Source organism: Typopeltis vanoorti, chromosome 5 (assembly GCF_054136105.1).
Source record: "Typopeltis vanoorti isolate ZY-2024b chromosome 5, IOZ_Tvanoo_1.0, whole genome shotgun sequence".
Lineage (NCBI taxonomy): Eukaryota > Metazoa > Arthropoda > Arachnida > Uropygi > Thelyphonidae > Typopeltis > Typopeltis vanoorti.
In genome coordinates this window covers 72,652,393-72,676,364 of record NC_143553.1, presented here as the reverse complement: position 1 = coordinate 72,676,364, position 23,972 = coordinate 72,652,393, and the positions used below count along the sequence as shown (strand labels likewise).

Genomic DNA, 23,972 nt, shown 5'->3' with positions numbered 1-23,972 from the left:
TATGCCCTGAGATAGAAGAAGAAAGGTGTTCCTCATGGAAAAAAAAAAGAAAAAGAAGCCCTTGACATGACTCATGACTCCACAAGTAACAGCTAATCCAATTGCTCACCAGCTGCTGCTGCTGAATGGAAAATTTCCTAAAAAGCACCCAAAAAATAAGATATTTACAGCCCCAAGTGAGGAACAAAATATGATCGACTCAGATTTCATGATCACTGAACTGCAATGAACCTATTAAAGTCTAGAAAATCTGTAGTCCTTGATGATATCTGTAAAGAACAAATTAAACATTTCAAATCAGGACTAAAGAATGGTTATTAAACCTATGCAACACTTGCCTCAGAACCCTAAGGATACAAACTATCTGGAGACATATAGTGGCCTTTCTGAAACCAGGGAAAACTCCAACCGAACCAAAAAAATTAGACTTAAATCATGTAACCTCTTTAACCATGCAACTGGCCATATGGATAAAATATACACTCCTCATGCACCTCATATCCATCATATATTTCAATGTAATATCAATGGTATTACAATTTTAATATGCACTTTGCATCCTTGGTAACCTTGACGCCTATAGACATCATGGCCAGTTAGACTCTATGAATGATTAATTTTTAATAAGCTAAAACTCCCTACTTGAACCTATCGTATTGCTGAGCAGGCTGGTTTTAGGCAAATCCTGTACACCACAAATTCTCAACCTCACTCAATATACAGAAAATGGTTATGAGCAAAAACTAGCCCCAGGAGCAGTCTTTGTAGACCTTACTGCAGCATACGATACCATAAACCATCACACACTCAGAAATAAAATATATGGAATAACTAGAGACTATTGGCTTGTCCTCCTGATCCAATCACTCTTGGAAAACAGATGCTGTTTTGTGGACCTGGAGGGTAGGAAGAGCTGCTAGCATCCCCCCCCCCAAAAAAAAAAAAACGGCCTACCTCAGGGAAGTGTGTTATCACTATTACTTTTCAACATCTATGTCAATGATCTTGGAACTAGAAATTTTATCTATACTGATGACCTTTCCATAGCTACTCAATCAAATAATTTCAAGTCCATTGAAACTACTCTATCACTTGCCTTAAATAGTCTAACCACATATAGCAATAATCATTTAAAACCAAACCTCCTGACTGGCCTTTTCCACCTTAACAATAAAGAAGCCATCAAGAAGCTACAGATATCTTGGGAAGGCTCTTATATAGAACATTCCTGGAACCCTGTCAACCTTGGTGTTACTCTTGATTGCACTCTTTCATATAAAACACACACAGAAAAAACAAAGGCAAAAGTTAGTGCAAGAAACAATGTACTAAGAAATATTTCGGAAGAAGAACTGCCAAGATGTCAACATTCGGGTGGTTGGAGGGAAAAAAAATTTTTTTTTTAGATTGTCATGCAGAAATTCTATATATCTGCATGAATACTTCAAATAAATATTTAATGATACAAGTATTTTAGACAATTTGTGTATATATATATATATATATATATATATATATTAGGATAACCAAGTAATTTTATAAACTTGGTTATTTTAACTCCTAATTCCAAGTATGCAAACAATTAAGTTTGCGCCTGAAACAAAGTTCAAGTCGAAAGATAGTACAACACCAGGGCAACTCATTGTAGTGAGTAAAGGGGAAGAAGTAAGCTTTCTTAGTATATTGTTTCTTGCAGATCCTAGCAAACTGAGATCTTCTGCCATGGCCCTTTGCTATTCTTCTGCTGAATATGCCAGACCTGTATGGACCAGATCCTGCCATGCTGAAAAATGACCCAGCATTGAATGAAAGCTGCTGCTTAATTACAGGATGCCTGAAACCAACACCATTAAAAGATCTGTATATTTTGGCTGTTATCGCATCCCCTTCAATTTGAAGATCTGCATTCCCAACTGATGAAAGAAGCAGATGAATGAATGATGAGCGCCACTCACTATCTGGCCAGACTACAGTGCCCCGAAGACTAAGATCCCGACATAGCTTTCTAGCCATTGAACCACCTAAAAAACCCTTCAAACAATGATTTGCACTATACCCAGAGAATAACACTGTATTCCAACAGCTGAATATATTCCATGTGGTGCCTATTTGGACTGGAATACTTGGAAAAGTCTCAACAGACTAAGAACGATAGGATTCTGCAAACAAAACCTCATCAAATGGGAGCTACCTCACTGGACCAGATAATTATGATTGTAGGACAATCCAGTCCATGGAACACCTTCTTTCTTGTTCCCCCCCCATCTTCAATTACCCTGCAGAAAAGAGGATCTTATATCCTGCACAGAAAGAGCCGTTGACTGTGCAAGATACTGGAGGAACATCTGACCATATTTATTGTATGTATATAACTTATATATATAGTTTCTTTTTCCTTCGTATTTTACCTACTACTCCCTGTATAATTTACCTATTAAATTTAAGCTGTCCTCATTTGTAATGTATCCTAATTTGTTGTAAATAATGTTGTACTGATTACTTACTACTGTACCACTAGTGCTGCAGTCTTACAAAGCATTTTATGTTTAGTTAACAGCTTGAAATTAAAGTTAAGGACTTCTATCCATCTTAGATAATAACATAATACAGCTATTTAAAATTTTACTATTTCAAACAGATTAACAATTGTTTAGGATTATTATTCAATTGCCTCATTTTAAGCTTTACAGTATTTGAGGCTGCATGAATATAAATACTTGCAAGTTTCATATATATATATATATATCTTATATTACATCACAAAAACAAATTTTATTATAGGCACCTCTAGTTTTGCTAGATGACTGAAATGGTCAAATTACATTATTACAGATATTTTACAGTTTTAGAACTTTCTTAGACATTTTAAGCATTTCCTATTCAAACTCAAAATATGTCCTTTCAAACTTGCTTTTCATCACTATTAAGGTGCATCTTTTCTCTTCAGTAAGAGTGGAACGTTTGGGCTAGAATTTCTGACTATACTTACTGATACAAACTGACTGAAATGTTCTATACATTTACAGGTGATGCACAGCTTTAGAGGTTTATAAGACATTTTAAACATCCCAATGTTTTTTTTTTTTAAGGCACACATTTTCTCTTCAGTAAGAATGGAATTCACTGACACCTGCTAATTCATTCTGGAATTTATAAATATAGTCAAAACAAACCAAAAAGAATTGATTCATTATTGACTGTTAAATATGTACTTATGTATTTCATTGTAGTGTAATTTTAACTTTATGCCAAGCATTTCCAAGAACACCTCTCAAATTCCAGATAGGAGGAAATGTGTCGGGCTGTACATTGTATGAAGAATCTACTGCTTTACAAATAATTTCAATGTTGCTTCCTTTTCCTGCATCTTTTGGAACTGGAATGGCAGCCTGAAAATATAAATTATTTACAGTTTGACTTTAGTACCGTATTATGAATCCATTATGAATAACTAAATTGGAAAGTACTTAAATACTTCAAAAGCAGAGCTCTATATGATTATTATTAACGAAAGTTTATTTTTCACTTGGTTAGAATATAATAAATTTAGTTTAATCCTTTATCCAAGTGTGAGCTTTATTGAGGTCTCTTCAGTGGGAGCCAGGCCCAAGTGGAGATACCAGCCAGAAGCGTTAGCAAGGTCATCTCTACCTATAGGAGTTGCCAAATGGTGTGCCACCTTTTTAATAAATTACTCTGGATTTAGAGAAAGATGTTGAAAGTTTATTTTTCACTTGGTTAGAATATAATAAATTTAGTTTAATCCTTTATCCAAGTGTGAGCAAACAAAGTTTGCACCTGAAAGTATCTTCAGGACTGGGGTAAGGTGGTGCAACACTAGGGAAACTCCTTGCATTATGGGAGATACTGAGACAGGAGTGTTGGTAGCTTGCTCCACCTTTGCAAGGAGTTGCCCTGGTGTTGCACCACTTTACCCCAGTCCTGAAGATACTTTCAGGTGCAAACTTTGTTTGCTCACACTTGGATAAAGGATTAAACTAAATTTATTAGATTATTATTAACATTCGACCTCCCCTGTACCATTCTCTCTTCTGAGCAGGAAAAGAGGTATAAAAGGAAATTTTTTTTTTTTTTTGTATAAAATACTCACTTATGTATAGATTTTTCATGGAATAACTTTTTTTAGGCAACTTTCACCCACAACAGGGTGCATTAATACCAATGCTGAGTTAAGGTTAGATAATCCAGAGAACCTGCTCTAGGAAAATGAAACTTTCTTCAGCATCTCTAATAAACTTTTCAGGCCTCTAATAAACTGGGTAGTGATCTCACTAAGCAAAAAAATTCATCTACCATCTAAAAATATTCGCAAACAGCATGTGATAATTATGTATTTCTTGCAAAATTTTTAGCCTACTACTGATGCAATGGAAGTTTATAAGAAGTCAAAATAAACAATATGGAATAAAATCATTCCATTTAAGCATAATAAAAAAGAGATTTGCATAGCATTAGAGGTAATGACTGAGTAGATATTATTTATTATTTTCTATTTTTAACTTGTGGATTCAAATTCCACTATATGAATATTTGTGAATGTTAGTTAAGGGGATAAAAATCCCTTCTTGTTTTTCAGCCAGTAAGCGAAACTAAGATCGAACACTACGATCTGTAACGTTTCATGCCGACGAACTGTCAGCGTATCCATCCAAGCGTAAGTGACCACTTGGTAGTGCCACACCACGGCAACTCGTTGCAAAGGTGAAGCAAGCTTCCTCACTGTTCTTGATATTTTCTCATAATGTAAAACACAGCTCTTAAGAGATGTAGTACTGTTTTACATTATGAGGAGAGGTCACTACCCAGACCGGTTTCAACCTTTTTTGAGGTCTCATCAGTGAGTAGCTAGACCTAGTTAATATCAGAGTTTAAGTGAAGAAAACTTACATACTTTTGCTATACGATTGACCGAAAGGTGTGTCACTATATTACATTATAACATAGTATAACTAAGATGAAAAGCCAAAAGGCTAAGTTTTCTTCACTTAAACTCTGATATTAACTAGGTCTAGCTACTCACTGATGAGACCTCAAAAAAGGTTGAAACCGGTCTGGGTAGTGACCTCTCCTCATAATGTAAAACAGTACTACATCTCTTAAGAGCTGTGTTTTACATTATGAGAAAATATCAAGAACAGTGAGGAAGCTTGCTTCACCTTTGCAACGAGTTGCCGTGGTGTGGCACTACCAAGTGGTCACTTACGCTTGGATGGATACGCTGACAGTTCGTCAGCATGAAACGTTACAGATCGTAGTGTTCGATCTTAGTTTCGCTTACTGGCTGAAAAACAAGAAGGGATTTTTATCCCCTTAACTTATATATCAACCTCGCCAGAAAAAAATAGCCTTTTGGCTTTTCATCTTAGTTATTTGTGAATGTTCTTATGTGTAAATGCATTTCATTTCACTGTACTGCTTACTGGAGGTCTGAAGTCACATGAAAAAAAAAAAAAAATATATATATATATATATATATATATCATTTTTATTCTAGAAGCAGGGTTCCTGAAGTATCCAACTCTTAGTTCACCCATGGTACAAAATTTATAATAGGTTTATTATCCATTCTATATATATATATAAAAAAATAAGCCAAAATTTGAAAATTTTTTATGTCCCGTTTTTGAAATGTCCAACAATGTGTTTGCATTCATGAGACAACAATTTGTTAAGCCGATAAGCTGAAGGCTTAAAGATAAGTTGAAATTTGAAACGAAATTTGTCACGTTTTCATGTCACATCTTCATTGTTTTGAAACATCCAACAATGTGTTTGCCTTCATGAGACAACAATTTTATTGTTTCAGGATTACAACAATCAAACTCACTGTCGACCATTAGAACAGTATGTGTTAGTATTCATTACTGAAATTAGCATGACGTGCATGTCATGACTGATTATATCGTAAATATTTAATTTTCATTTTGTGATTTTGAATAATTAAAGTCAGGTTCATAAAGAACCGGCCTACCAGCCAGGAACTTGGGGGGGTTGGATGCCGTAGCCACCAGGCGGATAGAGCTCCCCCCCCTAGTATAGTATATATACGAGGGTGGTCTGAAAGGTTCTCAGCCTAACGATGAAAAAATGAATTTATAATTTCAAAATTATTTTTATTTTTCAACATAATCTCCCTTAAGACTAATACATTTATTCCAGCGATGCTCCAGTGCCATTATCCCTTCCCTGTAGTGGTTCTCAGTAAGATCTGCAAAATACCCCTCTACAGCTGCAATCACCTCTTGATTCGAAGAAAAATGCTGACCAGTGAGGAAAAGACTTTTAGTTTTGGGAAGAAATAGAAGTCAGAGGGAGCCAAATCTGGGAAATAGGGTGGATGTTCCAACAATTCATAGTACAGATCCCTTAATTTTCCCATTGCCACACAGGGCAGGTGCATTGTCCTCATGAAAGATGATTTTTTCTTCTGCAAACGGGGTCTTTTCTCATGAATTTTTTCATCTAGTCTGGTTCGGGATAATATTTCCCAGTTATTGTTTTACCCTTTTCAAGATAATTAATAAACGAAATGTCTTTAGCATCCCAAAACACCGATGCCATGACCTTTCCTGCTGATGGAACTGACTTTGTCTTCTTTGGCGCTGAACAACTGGCTTCTGACCACCTGTTTTGACTGCTGTTTGGATTCTGGTGTGTGTGTGTGTGTGTGTGTGTGTGTGTGTGTGTGTGTGTGTGTGTGTGTGTGTGTGTGTGTGTGTGTGTGTGTAAAGTGAATCCAAGTCTCATCCATAGCAATAAACTGATGCACAAAATCAGTTTTATTCTTGTTAAAACACCCCAAGTACTGTTCAGAGATATTTTCATGCAAGTGGTTTTTGAGCTGCTGTGAGCAAGCATGGCACCCATCTTGCGCAAAGCTTTTTCATTTGCAATTCTTCATGCAAAATATATCCTACATGTTCTTTTGAAATGCCAATAGTCTCAGCAATTTTGCACACTTTGACTCACTGGTCATCCAATACCATATAGTGCACTTGATCAACGATTTCTGATGTTGTTACACTTTTTGTATGTCCTTCATGTGGATCATCTTCAAGGTTGGTACAGCCATGTTTACGCTCAACAGCCCATTTCTTAATTATCAAAAACGAAGAAGAGTGCCTATAAACTTTTATGAACTTCAAATGAATTTCTTTTGGCGTTAAACCTTCTTTAACAAAGAATTTTATAACCGCATGATACTCAATTTTATCCATTTTATGGAATACAGACAACACGTTTGCTTCAGATAGCTGTATAAAACAAACCACTTGATAAAATGACTTGCAATTTAACAGGAATGCTTATGACAGATGTACCACTATTAATATGATGAATTGCTGTACAGAAGATGTCATAAGAAGACTAGGAATGGCTAAAACAACAGTCAGAGCAGACTTGTCTAAAATCTGGAAGGCTGGGTCTCTCTGCATGGGAATAAAGTTGAGAATTTTGAATGCAGTTGTTTTTCCAACAGTGACTTATGAATGTGAGACTTGGAACCTAATGAAGTAGATAAGAAAAGGATAGCTGCTTTTGAGATGTGGTGTTACAGAAGGCTGTTGAGGATATCATATATTGAAAGGCATACAAATGAATGGGTGTTAAAAAAGATCAGTAGAATTTTAAGACTCCTTAAGGATATTGAAAGAAGAAAGTTAAAATATTTTGGACACATTGAAAGGATGGAAGGAGGACTTCTCAGAACCTTCTAATAGAAGGTCAAGTTCCTGGAAAAAGAGGAGAGGTAGACCTTCAGTGACTGATAGTTATGAAGTACTTGTATACACTTTACAATAATAACTGTGCAGAATAGGAGAAGTAGAGAGAAAGGCATATGTTTTGTTATTTCTTGATTTTAGAAGAGGCCACTTCACAAAATACCTCAAGCTATTATTAGTACATGGGAATCTCCATGGTGTCCAGACTCATCCACACAGTACCTATCATACCTCTCCTTGAATACAATCACCAACAAAGCACTCTGGTCATTCCACCCATTTACCTCTTGCCAAGTGAAAATCCTAGTTGTAATTGCCTTACTAAACATACACTTCTTCAACAATTTCCAGAGATTATCCCTTGTTGTATCCTCTATAAGCAAGTGCCTGAAAATTTCTATAATATGCCATATTTTCTGCCAATCAACTAACTTCTGCAACCCATAAATCCTCATGTGGGTTGCATACACAAATCCTGTATGTGGCAGCTAGTATTACACTTAAAGGCAAATAAAAAATATCCACAGTATCAACCAGGATAAAAGGAATTTTAAATAAAAATTCTGTCGCAAATTTTTACATTCATTCAGTCTTATGACACTCTTATAATATTCTTTGATTTTACCACTCTACTGTGATTTTTGATTATTTGAGAAGGTTCTCCCAATACTTAAAAGACACCAAATAATAATATGTTCCCCAAAATTTTGCATCAAAGATTTGGCGATTTTGGCACACACACTTATAAAAGTTGCCCACCCCTGACCTATATCGTTGTTTATAAGAAAGATAACTTTATTTTGTTATTAAATTATTAGACTGCAGGCACTAGTAAACAGGAGAAAGAGGGATGATATGATTGAGACTTACAAACTTCTGAACAGGCCATATAGAATATCAGTAGATGGAATTTTTCATTTTATGGAAGGTTGGAGAGGAAGGACAAGAGGGTATTCATGGAAGTTGAGAATGAATACAGTCAAGGAGTGAGAGCTAGATTTTTCTCACATAGAGTGGTGCATGATTGATATGCATTGCCTTTGGAGGTGGTGAGTGCAGGTAGTATGAATGAATTCAAGAAAAGGTGTGGATTTCTTGATGAGTCTCTGGCTCCCTGGAGATTCTCTTAATAATAATAATATAAAAAAATAATATAATAATAATCTTTGGCCTTTTTGGAAATGGACTACACATGAATGTTGAATAGTTACAATTTGAGCTTTAATAGAAGTGGAGGAATTATGGATGCCAGTTTAGTTCAAGATTTCCTGTGGAAATACTTAAAGCAAACGGTATAAGCAAGGCTTTCTGTGACAGTCTTATGCAGTTTGCATAAGGCAGAATTTTTATGGAATTTTTGATGCAGATGGTATACATTTGGTTTGGTGCTTTAGTATATATATATCAGTGCCGTCACGTGATCATTTTGGTTGGATGTGCTGTCATGTTTTCCAGGTGGAGGAGGGAGCTTGGAAACAAATAATTACACCAATAAACGTCTTTTAGCTTTTTTTTTTATGTAATTATTTGTCGATGTAAACTATAAATACATTATTTTCATTACTTAAATAAAGAGCCAATAGGCTTCATTTCGGCAATGTAACATTATTTAAATTAAGGGGATATTAAATCCCATATTGTTTCAAAATTGAATAAGAAACTCAAAGATCGGAATCAAAGAGTTTCATGGCGAATATAGTGAACTATAAAAGTATCAGCAGATACTAGTGTAAGCCAAAGCATGTAGTACAAACTAGGGCAACTCATAGCAAAGGTGGATAAAGCTCTGATCACTATTCTCTACAACTCATATAGCAGAGTATATAAGTTCTTTTCTCTATACCCTCAGTATTAATTTGGTCTACCTATTCACTGACGAGACCTCAATAAGGTCAAAACTGGTCTGGGTAGTAAAACATCATAATGTATAACATTATGATGTTATACTACATAATGTATAACATCATACATCTCCTAGGAGATGTGTTTTTTACATTATGGGAACTACTAAGAATAGTGATCCATCTTTGCTACGAGTTTCCCTAGTTTGTGCTACATGCTTTGGCTTACGCTAGTATCCGCCGATACTTTTATAGTTCACTATATTCGGCATGAAACTCTTTGATTCCGATCTTTGAGTTTCTTATTCGGTTTTGAAACAATGTGGGATTCAATATCTCCTTAATTTAAATAACATTATTTTCATTTTGCATCAATTTTAATGATCTTTAATTCTTGAAAAAAAAAAAAGGTATTCAGAATTAATCGTTTTTAGCACAATTTCATATATTAAAAATCAACTAACTAATTAATCCTAAATTAAACTATTTCAGTTTAAAAGCAAAAAAATCATAAAACTAACAAGTAAAATAATACAGGAATACCTCAATTATCGCGGTTTCGATTATCGTGATTCTCGATTTATCGCAGTTTATAATTTGATACCAAAATTCCAATTATTGTGCTCCAAATTCGAATTATCGTGGCCACGAGATGTAGCCCACTACATATGCAACCAGTTCGAGTCGCCACTCTCCAGGTATCGCTCACTTGTAGCACTTCGTTTTTATTAGACGATGCCTGCTCACCACTCACCAGTAACTGCCCGCCTTTGCCTGAAGAACATGTGGATATCTATTTCTCTTCTTATTTACTCCTACAATGAATGATAAAAGAAACAACGATGATATCAAGTCTACAGCTATCAAGAAGAAACGTAGAGTGATCAGCTTAGAAGATAAATTGCATATGATAAATAAGTATGAAGCAGGCATAACCAAAGCCAAAATTGCAAGAGTACGGTCTAAATGAATCAACTGTTCACCATATTTTAGATCACGCTGCAAACTATAAGTAACTAGGACAAAGTGCATCGACCTTGTCTGGTTCCCAAACTACGAGAAACAGAAGCCATCTTATGATTGAAATGGAAACGCTACTGTCAGTGTGGATAGAAGATTTTAACCAAAAGAGAATTCCTCTTAGTCAAATGACTATAAAAACAAAAGCATTGAATTTGCTTGAAACTTTAAAAAGAAAACAATTCAAAAGCGAAAATGATTCCGCGTAAGTAGTGGAAGAAACTTTCTCTGCAAGTTCAGGGTGGTTTGATCGGTTCAAAAAGCGATCGAGCATTCATGGCGTTCGTGTACAAGGTGAAATTGCAAGTGCCGATAAAAAAGCAGCAGCTAGTTTTTCTGGTGAATTGCAACAGATCATTGAAGAAGGAAATTATACCGATGATCAGATATTTAATGCTGATGAAACAGGCTTGTTATGGAAAAAAATGCCCACTAAAACATTTTTAGCAAAAAATGAAAAATCACAGCCTGGCTACAAGGTTTCGAAGGAGCATGTAACACTTTTACTATGTGACAATGCTTCTGGAGATTACAAGATGAAGCCTCTCTTTTATTTATCGTTCACAAAATCCTCACCCACTTAGAAGTTTAGATAAAAATTTTCTCCCTGTTCATTGGAGATTCAATAGAAAAGCATGGATGACAAAAACTATTTTTGAGGATTGGTTTAAAAACTGTTTTTGTCCTGAAGCTGAAAGGTACTGCAAGTCATTAAATCTTGATTTTAAAATCTTGTCGATATGAGATGATGCACCTAGTCATCCATCAGCACTGAATGATTTGTGCGAAAATGTAAAAGTTATTTATTTACACCACTTCCATCATCCAGCCAATGGATCAAGGTGTAATCGCATCCTTTAAGGCATATCACCTACGAAGAACTTTTTCACAAGCAATAGAAAATACTACAGGAGATGAAGCTATGACTTTGACAGAATTCTGGAAGGCATTCAATATGAAAAATTAAATTGAGAATGTCAAGGAAGCATGGAGTGAAGTAATGTCTAGCAACCTAAGAGCAGCATGGCAAAAGATGATTCCTCATTGTGCAAATGATTTTAAAGCATTTGAAAATGAAGTAACCCATGTTATCAATGACATAACTAAGCTTGGCTTCAATCTAGGACTAAAAGAAATTGAAAAAAGTGATTTCAGGACCTGCTTCGGTCACATGATAAGGAGCTGGATGATGAAGACCTAATTAACCTCGAGAGAGAGAGAGAACGTGTTTATGATGCTCAAATCGATGATAATGACGAACAAATGGACGTGGCACTGAAGGAATTTGCCCTCAAAGAAATGGATGAAATATTTAGAATTGCTGAAAATTTTAAAGAAAAAAATCTTGAATGGCAATCCTAATCTTGAGCGATCAATGAAAGTTCATCAGGAAATTGAAAATTCCATCCATTGCTACCGAGCTTTATACGAAGAAAAAAAGAAAAAAAATTCCACCAAACAACTCTACACCAATTTTTATCCAAGAGAGAATAATTGTATGCACTGTATGTATTCCTTATATATAAATAAAGATTAAAGAATAATCTTGTTTTTCTAAAGGAACTTTCATTTTTTACTTAACACATTTCTTTTTTACTTCATATATAAAATTTAATTAATAGATTTGAAAAATCCTTGGCAATGATCACCCATTTTACACCATTATTTATCCCGATTATCACGGATTTGATTATTACAGTATTTTTCGCGGCAACAATAACTGCGATAATCGAGGTATTCCTGTATTAAATTACATACACTTACCTTTTAAAAATTTAATTTTTTTGTTTAAATTTGTTTCACTATAAATTTCCAATTCGCACTTCACTCTGTAACTTACTAGACAGAAGGCAAACTAACCGGTCACTGTTCACAAATCAGAAAAAGATGAACCAAAAACAGGAACACGTTTTATTACTGCAATAAAACACGTGTTCTATGGCTACCCCGCAACAGGCCAACCCATAATAAAATTTTAAGACAGACAAAGCATTCCCAGGGTCGAGGGTGTAAGAATACATATCTCAATCAATTTTACGATTATAATTTGTGGAATTTTTTAAGCGATCCTGGGGGAAGTGCCCCGTCCCCCTGCAAATGCCCATGACTGTGGGATTGCATTTTATCAATGTATAAAAGTTTTGAGAGGACATAGCGCATCAGCACTCATCTTAATTGGTCCAATGCAATTAATTGCAGGATAACTTTGAATACTTCTGCGTAGAGTAGGGGAACAATCTGTTTTATGATTGATTAGAAAACAACAATGCAGGAGACTGGTATATTTGAAATACTCAAAGATGAAAATATGTGAACCATCATTTATAAGAGATATGAGAATAGGAAGGAATAAGTGTGAGTACAACACTTTCATTAATGGTAAAGAATAATTAATAATTATCATTTGTGATATGTGTGTGCTATAAGTTGCTGGGTAGAGCGAATAGCACGATCCTATAAATTCTAAACATGAATAAGTGAATTTATGATGGCATAATTAAAAAAAAAAAACTTATAAGAGAGAGAGAGAGTATTGCAGGGATAAATATGGTTTGATGGAGCAGCAAATCATCTCGTAAAATTTGTCGCACATGTTATGTGTATTTCTCTGGTTTGTGTATATTTCGCTCCGTTTTCCAAAAATTTTATTTTGTTTACTGAGACTCAGTATACATAACATCTGATCATTATCAGAATTATCCACCTTTTCGGGAACCTAAATTCATTAGTTTTTTTTTTTCTTAGTATTAGCAGTTCTTCTTGTCTTATCAATCTCACATATGCTGGTATTTTGTTGTAGATAAACAACTTCTTATAACACACAGAATATTCACTTAAGTATAAAGAGCTAATAAGCTTCATTTCGGCAATGAAAACATTACTAAAATTAATTACATTACTAAAACATTACAGCTACTCACTGATGAAGCCTCAAAAAAGGCTGAAACCGGTCTGGGTAGTGACCTCCCTCCATAATGTAATAACAGCATACATTTCCTAGGAAACGTGTTTTTACATTATGGAAAATACCTAAGAATAACGATCTGAACTTCCCCCACCTTTGCAACGAGTCGTCCGGTATTGTACTACGTACTAGGATCACTTGCATTTGCTAACGCTAGTGTCGCCGATACTTTATAGTTTGCTATATTCGGCAAGAAACTCTCTGATTCCAATCTTTGAGTTTCTTATTCGGTTTTAAAACTATGTGGGATTTAATATCCCCTTAATTTTAGTAATAGAATATTCATTTTTATTCAGGAATAGATATTTTTTACTGTCTGTTGTTTCCGAAGACTAGAATAAAAATGTCTCTATACCGTTAAAAACTTTGCAACCTCAACAGATGCTATACTGCACAAGCAAAAGAAAAAACAATTAGCATTTTTCTTCTAACATCCACTTTCAAATTTTCAGGTTCTAGAAAACATGTGTAACAGCTGTTTGTAATAAAGCCATCGGATATAATCATCTCTCAACTCGTGACAACATTCAATTGGATTGGTTGACACAATGACCAATCATAGCCACTAGGTGCTGAGTGAGCTCAAAATTAAGCTCACCTAGTCACACCTTCTGAGCGGTTTAAAAATCATATAATGCTAAGAATTTGACATGTTGCACCCTCTTTATATCTTTTCAAATGGCTCAAAGGTGTATGCATTTTGAAAGCACACCAGGGCTATTAACATGAATGTGATGCAATGTTTATGCGGCAAAAAGTGCCATCTTCGTGAAGCACTAATACTTTATTATCCTCGTGAAGAGGACAATGAAGCATTAGTGCAGTATATTGTTCAATTTTAGGAATTGTGTGAAGTCTGCAAACAACTGGGCGAGTCTTTAATGGAATAAATGTAAAAATATAATATCGGTGATACTGATATTTCTTGGATGAGCACTGCACACCTGGAATATTCGCCCCTGATATATATATATATATATATATATATATATATGTTAAAGATACCAAGAAATTTTATACTTGGTTTTAATCCTTTTCCCAAGTAAGCAAAACACAGTTTTAAATGTGAAATATGTTCACGTCTGAGCTACTTGTATATAGAGGCTAATGACTTCGTATGTATCCCATAATGCAAAGCACACCCGCTTTCGGTCGTGTGTGAGGCAATGCATAATGGGAAGGGTCACTACCCAGACTGGTTTTGACCTTTATTGAGGCCTCTTTAATAAAGAGACCTCAGTAAAGAGGCCTCTTACTGGAAGATGACATGATGACTAAATTATATATATTATATACCAGGGGGATCCCGACGCCTATGGCGCACAATCCCCCCCCCCCCCCGGAGTTCCGGACTGGTAGGCCAATTCTCCTTGAATTCTGATGACTCAAAAAGGTCCCCCCCCCTCCTCCCGAACTGGTAGGCTGGTTCTCCTTGAATTCTGATGACTCAAATTTTGAAAACTTGAAAGGGGTCCCCCCCCCCCCCCCCCCCGAGTTACGGAATGGTAGGCCGGTTCTCCTTGAATTCTGATGACTCGACACTCAGGGTAGCTCCTGAGTTTCAAACTGTTTCAAATAACTTGACAAAAAAAGTTACAAAAAAAAGCTTATCATTTTATATTATAGGGTAGATATATATATATATATATATATGAGACCTCAATAAAGGTCGAAACCGGTCTGGGTAGTGGCCCCTTGCCTTTAATGCATAGCATCATACATCTCCTCAAGGAGATGGGCTTTGCATTAAGGGTAAATATTAAAAATAGTGATCAGAGCTTATTCCACCTTTACCACGAGTTGCCTAGACTTGCACTACTTTGTGGGTCACCTAGACTTGCACTATGTACAGGTGCAAACTTGACTTATTTGTCTGTTTGCTTACTTGGGAAATGGAGTAAAACCAGGTTTAATAGCTTGGCATCTTTAACATATATATATATATATATACACAGTCGGGTCTCTTTTTATGCGATAGATACGTTTCACAGAAAACCGTATATAAAAAATCGCACAAAAAAGGCCTAACTTACGTTGAAAAATTACGTACACGTTTCATAATTTTCTAAAACCGCATAAAACCGAAGCAATGAATTAAAATAAACCTAAAATCACATAAAAAAAAGTTTATGAAAATTCAGGAAAATAAGAATGCCTGTTTGTTTTAAAGCTTTATTCATTTAATTTTATTCAAAAGTAACAATTTTTTTTTTTTTTTTTTTTTTTACATTTTGTCATCAGAATTATCATCACTATTAGACAACATTTGGCAACGTTTGCGAACTGGTGCAAAATCACTTTTATCACCAGAAGAGATAGTCAGCGCATCAGATCTGTATGGTAAAGACAATGGTTCTTCACAAACAGAATTAGCTTCACCATCGTTCTGTGCTGATTTTTTTCTTCTGACAATGTAATCAGTGATTAAACTTTGTGATGATGATTTCATTAATTTTTTATACAACTCGCGATATCCAGACATACAGTTCTTCAGCTCACGTTTGAATTTAATTGATGTTTAATTAATTATTAATTAATGAATCAGGTAAATTAACAATTATTAATTAATACATTACAAAATAACCAAGGTATTCCATGAAAATTTCAGGATTTGTGAAGTGTTCCGTAGTAGGAAAAGTTTGGGAAACGCTGGATTACCCTATTATTGGAATGGATTCTCCTTCTGCTGACATGCACAGAAGTGTCAAAAAGTCTCATATCTGTGGGAGTACTATACATAAGTTTTGAAGTTATTATTATTATTATTATTATTAAACAAGACCTCATGGAGTCAAAGACTCATCTAGGAGGTCCTTTTATCTCACACACATCTCATCATACCGGGTCTTAAACACATTCAAACTCCTTGCAGACACCACACTCTCAGGCAAGGCATTCCAATCATTCACAACTCTGCACGAAAAAAACCTGCCTCTCACTCCCGGATTTGAAGTTATGCACCGCATAACTTCAAATCCGCATAAAGAGAGACCTGAGTGTGTGTGTGTGTGTGTGTGTATATATGTATATCAACATTCCAGCCCAAATGCATGCAAAGCACACTAAGATTCGCACAATGTCAGCAAGAGCAGCTTTCAGCTTATAGAGCCACATGATGTATTTGTGTCAGAAAAGGCTGAGATAAATGTTAGTCCAAGAAAAAAGTGTGTGAGAGAGAGAGAATCTGACCTTGTCTGAAGAATTATTATTACAAGTTTTTTTAATGAAACAAGACAGGATTTGAATTATATTTTTAGATGCAATAAAACTGACTCAGTTTTCCTCTTACTGGAAGATGACATGATGACCAATAGCTACCACCAATTTGGAAGATTTGAGTGCTATCAGGGTTTGCTAAACAAGAAGCAAATTATACACTTTATATTATATAAATGATATATAATCAAAGTATGTTTATAACTTATAGTAAATTTATACATGTCAGAACTTACTTTCCAGAGCATCCAAGCCCATGCTTTATGGGGAGGAGAAAGGTTATCATTTAAGGTGGCTTCCATCCATGTTATTCCTCCATCAACAGATACATCTACTCTGATAATTTTTTGGCCTCCACCACTCCAAGCATAACCTGACACTGGTATGCAATTATTTTCTATTTTTACTTCATCACCTGAAGAAGGATTACAAATGGCAGAAGTAACAGGCAATTCTTGGATTGCAGGTGAACGATCAAAATCAACATTATCCCAAGTTATATTTGGACAAAATCCTGAAGAGAAATATGTTTTTCTCTTTAGTAGATTACAAAAATTATTACTTAAATTATTATAATTATATATAATTATTTCATAAATACAGGGTGTCCACAAATGATTACCCTGATTTCAACTGGCTATAATATTTTAACAATGAAATTAACTGAATAAATTTTGTTGCAGGTAAACTTGGGCACTCATAAAGTTTCCATACTGGTATCTTCAGTATACTGCTTTTTCCACCAGGAGCGCTGCTGCTGATTTTCTTTAAAAATGGCCTCAGTACAGGAAAAAGTCCAATGCGTTCTGTGGCTAGCAGAAACAAAATCTCCAGTTACAGTGCAGCGAATGTTTAGGGCACAGCATGGAAAGAACTCACCTGATGTCAAGCTCATTAAGTCATGGAAGACAAAGTTTTTAGAAACAGGTTCCGTTCACTAGAGTACAAGCAGTGGCAGACCATCGGTTTCTGAGGAGACAGTTGAGGCAGTTCAAACTGCCTTCACCCAGTCACCGCAGAAGTCAATCAGAAGAGCTTCACTAGAACTTTAAATGCCAAGGAGTACAGTCCACAAAGTGGTACGCAAACATTTGAAATTATTTGCATACAAAGTCCAAATGGTCCAGGAGATAAAGCCAGATGATCGTCCAAGGCATGAAGAATTTGCTAACCTCATTTTGAACCGCATCGATGAAGATAATGATTTTTTGCAGCGTGTTTGTTTCTCTGATAAGGCAACATTTCACATTTCACTGGAGTAGTCAACAGACACAACGTAAGGATCTGGGAATCTGAAAACCCACATGCCATAAGAGAAGACATTCGAGCTAGTCCAAAACTCAATGTGTGGTGTGGATTAATGCATGATTGGCCCTTTCTTCTTTCTTGAAAATGAAATTAATGGAAATGCGTACTTAGACCTGCTCAATAATTATGCCATTCCCCAGCTACAGGAGATGCAACCAAATGTTATCTTTCAACAGGATGGAACCTCTCCTATTGGTCTCGTGATGTTCGTACTCATCTTAATTGAGAATTCCCGAATTGCTGGATTGACAGAGATGGTCTAATCTCATGGCCCCTGAGATCACCAAAAATTATGCCCCTAGACTTTTTTGGGGAGGGATATGTTAAGGATCTTATTTATGCAACACCAGTTCCAGACTTTGTGACCTTGCGACAGTGCATCAGAAATGCAGTTGAAGGAGTCACACAACAAATGTTGGAGAATGTGTGGCATGTTATTGATTGCCGCTTGGATATTTTATGTGTTACTGGCGGTGCACATGCTGAAGTTGTTCATTGAAGTCTAACTTTGTGTTCCATTTCAAGTATCCACTGAAGAGTTATAATATATTATAATCAGGGTAAACATTTGTGGACACCCTGTATAATTAGAAGAGAAAGGATGTAATCAGCAAAAACATTTCGGTAGAAAGGATATAGTTAATTCCTTAACTATATCCTTAGGAAATTTGTAACTTTTGGCAAAAATGTATTGCAATTTACTTTGTACATAATTTATAACACACTTTTTTGTGTAATATAATTTACTAGTATGCTGGAAATAAATTTATGTCCACATTTGGCTGTAGTCATGAAAATTTTTTCACATAGAGGTAAAAATATAGTTCATCCTTAGCTTTTGGACACAAGTGTACTTGAACAGGTTTGGTGTTAGGTGCTTGAGAAATTACTGCTCTTTGAAAGAGTGAATGCTTACAGTCAAGAAAACTAGATGTCTGAGTACAGTGCTTAGAGAAAACTTTGTAGAGAGACATTTCAATATGGAATATGTCCACTCCAAACCGCGATGCAGCTCTCACAATGTCATACTATGGTTAGCATCAATTGATTCTGGAGTTCTTGAGGCAAACTGGCTCACTTCTCCTTCAGAGCAAGGATAAAGCCAGTGTCTCCCTATTGTTCCCTAAACATGCTCTATGGTATAAAATGAATTCTTTGCTTACAGCACCACTATGGAAAAATTGAACATAATGTTGAAGAACTTTGTTGCAATATCATTCACCAGTCATAGTCCCTTTTTCCAGCACTTGTAGCTTGGTACATCCATTAAGCATATTGTCTCCCCACACCATGACCCCAGAACTGCAGTATCTATCCCTTTCAAGAACATTCTTGCAATGGTAAGCATTACCACTTCATGGCAGATCAAATGTCATCTCAAATCAGAAGATAGACTACACGATTCCTGCCTGTAAAGAGTACATTTGGCCATGTATCTTGTCCAAATTTTATGGATACAACACCACCAAAAACATGCCTATGATTTGCTGTGGATAAAGGAATGCAGACTACGGGTCTTCAGGCATATACGCCTACTTGTCACAGGATGTCTTGACATAGTTTATAAAGATATATGTATATATGTGCTTGAATGGATCTGACTTGCAAGCTGTGGTGTGTGGTGCATCGATTACATTTTGCTGTTATAGCCAAAAATCTGTCTTCATGCTCCATTGCAGAGCAAGGGCAACCTCTTAGCAAACATCTGGAACACATTTCACTGGTTTGAAACACTGACTAGAGCCTGGATACAACACTATATGAAATTCCACTCTCTCTGGCAATATCAGTAATTCTGCAGCCTTCTTCAAACTTTCCAATAATTCTTCCCCATGCAAAATCATCTAGATGATGTCTTTGAGATATTACAAAACATCCAAGTTTGCAACTTTATTCCTTCACGAAAGGAGCTTCCTTCAATCACAATTTGCTTAGCTCAGCCTTTTGCCTTTTATCCTGTTGCATGCTATTACATTACCCCTTTGTGCATGATTCAAAAATTGAATGTGTACTGGCTTTCTACTCAAAATCATCAATTATACAAATTTCCACAAACTGATTCATCTGAATCTGTGACTGTAATCTTCAGAAATAGTGTTCACCCTTAGGATTTGGACACTAGTGTATAATCCATCCTGCAAGAATAACTTCCTTTGACCTTCAATCTCGCTCCATGCAATTAACATACTGCACAGTGTACCGACTAGTATTAACAATCTCAGGTCTCTTCTGTCATATCTTTTTCGTATCTTCCTTCATACCATACTTGTATCCTTTCACCTTAATTCATTCTGATCAACATAGTCATATATCCCACTTATTCTACTTATCTATATATAGTCTCAGTCATGTCATGAATCTTCTCTCCCAGAAAACATACTTTCACTGCTTATTTATCCAGCATGCTCCTTGCTATGGAATCATATATAATACCATATATTTTTTGTTGTTGTTCCTGCTCTCTAGAATCTTTCTTTACTGCTGCATGTGTTTAATTTTCTTTCTATCATTTCCTCAATTACTTCAAATTTTCCAACATTGTGCCATAATCCCCCCCCCCTCCATTTCTTTCATATCACCTTTCTCACACCACTCTTACTGTATTTCTCATATTTCTCCTAGCATGCATCACTAGCTAGAAAGCCATCTCATTTGTTTACACCTCTCATTCTCCTAATTAGTATACATTTCTGGCATATCCTAGCACCATCTTTTCCCATAAACTACTCGCATTTGCCACTGAATACATTTCACACACACAACGTTTTTGAAATTTGTATTAACTTTTCATGTTGAATTCAAATGAAGAATTCAATGCCTTCATTGTTATATACACATTCATACACTTTATCAATATACAGTACATAATACATCAATAAATAACTATAAAACAGACACTCAATTTCACATACAATTAAATAAAAGTCCAGTCATTCTAGGCTAAATGTTAAAAAACATCTCGGCAGCAACTATGAACAGTGTTACTAACAATGCTCACAATACCCCATAACTTTTAGGCTGTGTAGCTGAGTTATTGCATGGACAACAACAAAATATGACAAACAACATTAATGACAAGAGCGGGACATGACTAAAGATATTAAACAAGCCAGATGCATACCCTGCAGATTAAATGGGAATGACATTTCATCATAATTATATACATTACGTGTTAGTGATTCAGAGTTAAGTTCTCAGGTGGCTGATCATAACAAAAAATGCTTAGTCAATTTAGGTCACCTTTGTAATCTTTCCTTTGCCAATGACTGGGGCTCTCTTCACTGCTGGCTATGATTTTTGCTAACCATTTTACATTGCGTGCACCTACTACCCCAGGAATAATCACACGTATTGGATATCCATGATCTCTTGGAAGCTCTTGGCCATTCATCTCATATGCCAAAATAATATCAGCATTGGGATCAAATGCCTAAAACATATTAAAATAATAAAACATTATTAAAATTAATTTTTTTTTCATTATGGGAATATTATCTAATCTTCTAACTTATGAGTACCCCAGGCAGTGAAGGATACTCTACTTTGTGAAATTATGATGATACATTATCTACAAGATACAACTAAACAGTTACAATAGTAAAGTTTAAAATTATGGAAAAATTATATAAATAAAATAATTTAGATAGTCATTATAGTTGAATATATTTGAAGATTCCTGTTATATATATATATATATATATATATATATATATATATATATATAGATAGATAGATAGATAGATATATAATAAGAGATATAAAAGGAAAGTAAAACTCATATTATCATCATTAATCAGGAATAATGAGACATAGTGAAAGGTCCCCCAGTAACTATTACTATACTAATCATACTGCAACTTTAATTTCTACTCACTGTCTCTATATTCATCATCATCATCATCAAATTCCTGCCATGTACCCTCAAGGGGTGTACAGGATATGATAGTACTACATTGAAAAAATTACATCATTATTAATTTCCTATCTACAATTTTCCTCCAAATCAGTCTGTTACTTGTCAAGACTGCAACATTATCAGATCTTATATTTCTATCGTCTAAAGCACTTTGTATCGTATCAATCCACCTATATCTTGGCCTTCCTCTGGGTCGTTTTGCTGCCACCCTGGCAAAGAACACTTGTTTTGCTAATCTTTCCTCGCCCATTCTATTTAAGTGACCATACCACCTGAGATTAGCTCTGCTAACGCATTCCTGGATGCTGACAATGTCAAGTTCTTTCCTAATATCCTCGTTTTTAATATGATATTGCCATTGATGCCATCTGTTCACGCCTATAATCTTTCTCAGGACTCTCATATCTGTGGTCTCTAGTCTTTGGTCAAGTGTTTTACTTCTGACCCAGCACTCAGATCCATAAGTTAAAACTGGTTTGAACAGTGTCTTGTATACAGCTAATTTAGTGTTCCGACTTATTTCTCTCTTATTCCATATGAATTTATTCAATTGACTTCCCACCATACCAGCTTTACTGATTCTGTTGTCTATTTCTATATTTAATTTACCATCTTCAGTAAAAATCGTGCCTAAATAGCTGAAATGTTTAACTTGTTCCACAGGTTCTCCATTCACAACACAGTTGACATTTTCAATGATTCTGCCTATTTTCATTGTCTTTGTCTTTTTATTGCTGACCTTCATACCATATCTATTACAACAGCTATTCGATTTAGTCAGAGAATCTTGCAGACTTGTAGCAGATTTATTTAGAAGTATAACATCATCCGCATAAAGCAAAGAGCTGACATTAACATCTCCAATTTTGATATCAGGTTTAATACCACTTTCCTTCATAATGTGATCCATATAGATAATGAATAACAGAGGGGATAATGTACATCCTTGTCTCACACCAGATTTAACATTAAACCATCTTCCTGTACTTCCTTCAATTCTAACTGCTGACTTACAACTCAAATAAAGACTAAGTATTGCTTGATATAATGCCCCATTGACACCATATAACTGCAGCGTATTGAATAGCTTCTCTCTTGGCACCTTATCATATGCCTTTTCCAAATCGACAAAGCTTAAATACGGATCTTTGTTATATTCCCATGCTTTCTCGACTATTTGTCGTAAAGTGAAGATCTGATCCTGACAGCCTCTATTTGGCCTGAATCCAGCTTGTTCTTCACCAAGCTTTTCTTCCACAATTCTTCTCAACCGTTTCTCAAGTATATTTGCATAGATCTTGCCAGGAACACTCAGTAGGGAAATACCTCTGTAATTCTCACATGCGGTTTTATTTCCCTTTTTATATATGGGTACTATGAGAGCTCTACTCCAATCATCGGGAATTTGTCCCTCTGTCCAGGCTTTCTGAACTATGCAGTGCAGCCACTGTAATACTCTTATACCACCATACTTCAGCATTTCTGGTCGAATATCATCTACTCCTGCTGCCTTTCCACATTTCAAGCCTTTGATGGCTTTTTCTACTTCAAGTATGGATATGTATTCCTGACTCCATGCCTGGTCAGTGTTTTTTACCACTGTGCTGTCATCACTGCTTGTTTCATTTAGCAGTTTTTCAAAGTAATTACTCCATACTTCAAGGATATCTTTTTCTCCCGTTTTCATGTCACCTTTATCATCTCTAATTCCTTTTACAGCACTCTTTCCTCCATTTCTGAGCTTCTTCAACAACCTCCAGAATATCTTGCCACCTTCTTGATATTTATTTTCTATATTCTTGCCAAAGTCCTCCCATGACTTTTGTTTAGCTAGTTTTACACAGTGTTTAGCATTCTTGCATTTGTCTCTATATTCTCTAAGAGCACAAGCTGACTTATTTGCCAGGAACTTTTGGTATGCTTTCTTCTTTTCCTTCACTGCCTCTTTAACTTCCCGTGTCCAC

The 23,972-nt window shown here is 35.4% G+C and overlaps 1 protein-coding gene across 3 annotated transcripts in view; it reads right to left on the bottom strand.

Moving 5' to 3' along the window:
- Positions 1–2,605: 2,605 nt before the first annotated feature.
- Positions 2,606–23,972, bottom strand: part of shop (sulfite oxidase) — a 151,657-nt gene continuing 130,290 nt past the window's right edge. For all 3 annotated transcript variants that reach the window (XM_090392513.1, XM_090392512.1, XM_090392514.1), the window contains 3 exons: positions 21,333–21,522; positions 17,021–17,298; positions 2,606–3,389 (listed from right to left, as the gene is read on the bottom strand). In XM_090392513.1, coding sequence (XP_090248639.1) covers positions 3,222–3,389; positions 17,021–17,298; positions 21,333–21,522 — 636 coding nt within the window. In that variant the 3' untranslated portion in view covers positions 2,606–3,221. The remainder of the gene's footprint in view (positions 3,390–17,020; positions 17,299–21,332; positions 21,523–23,972) is intronic.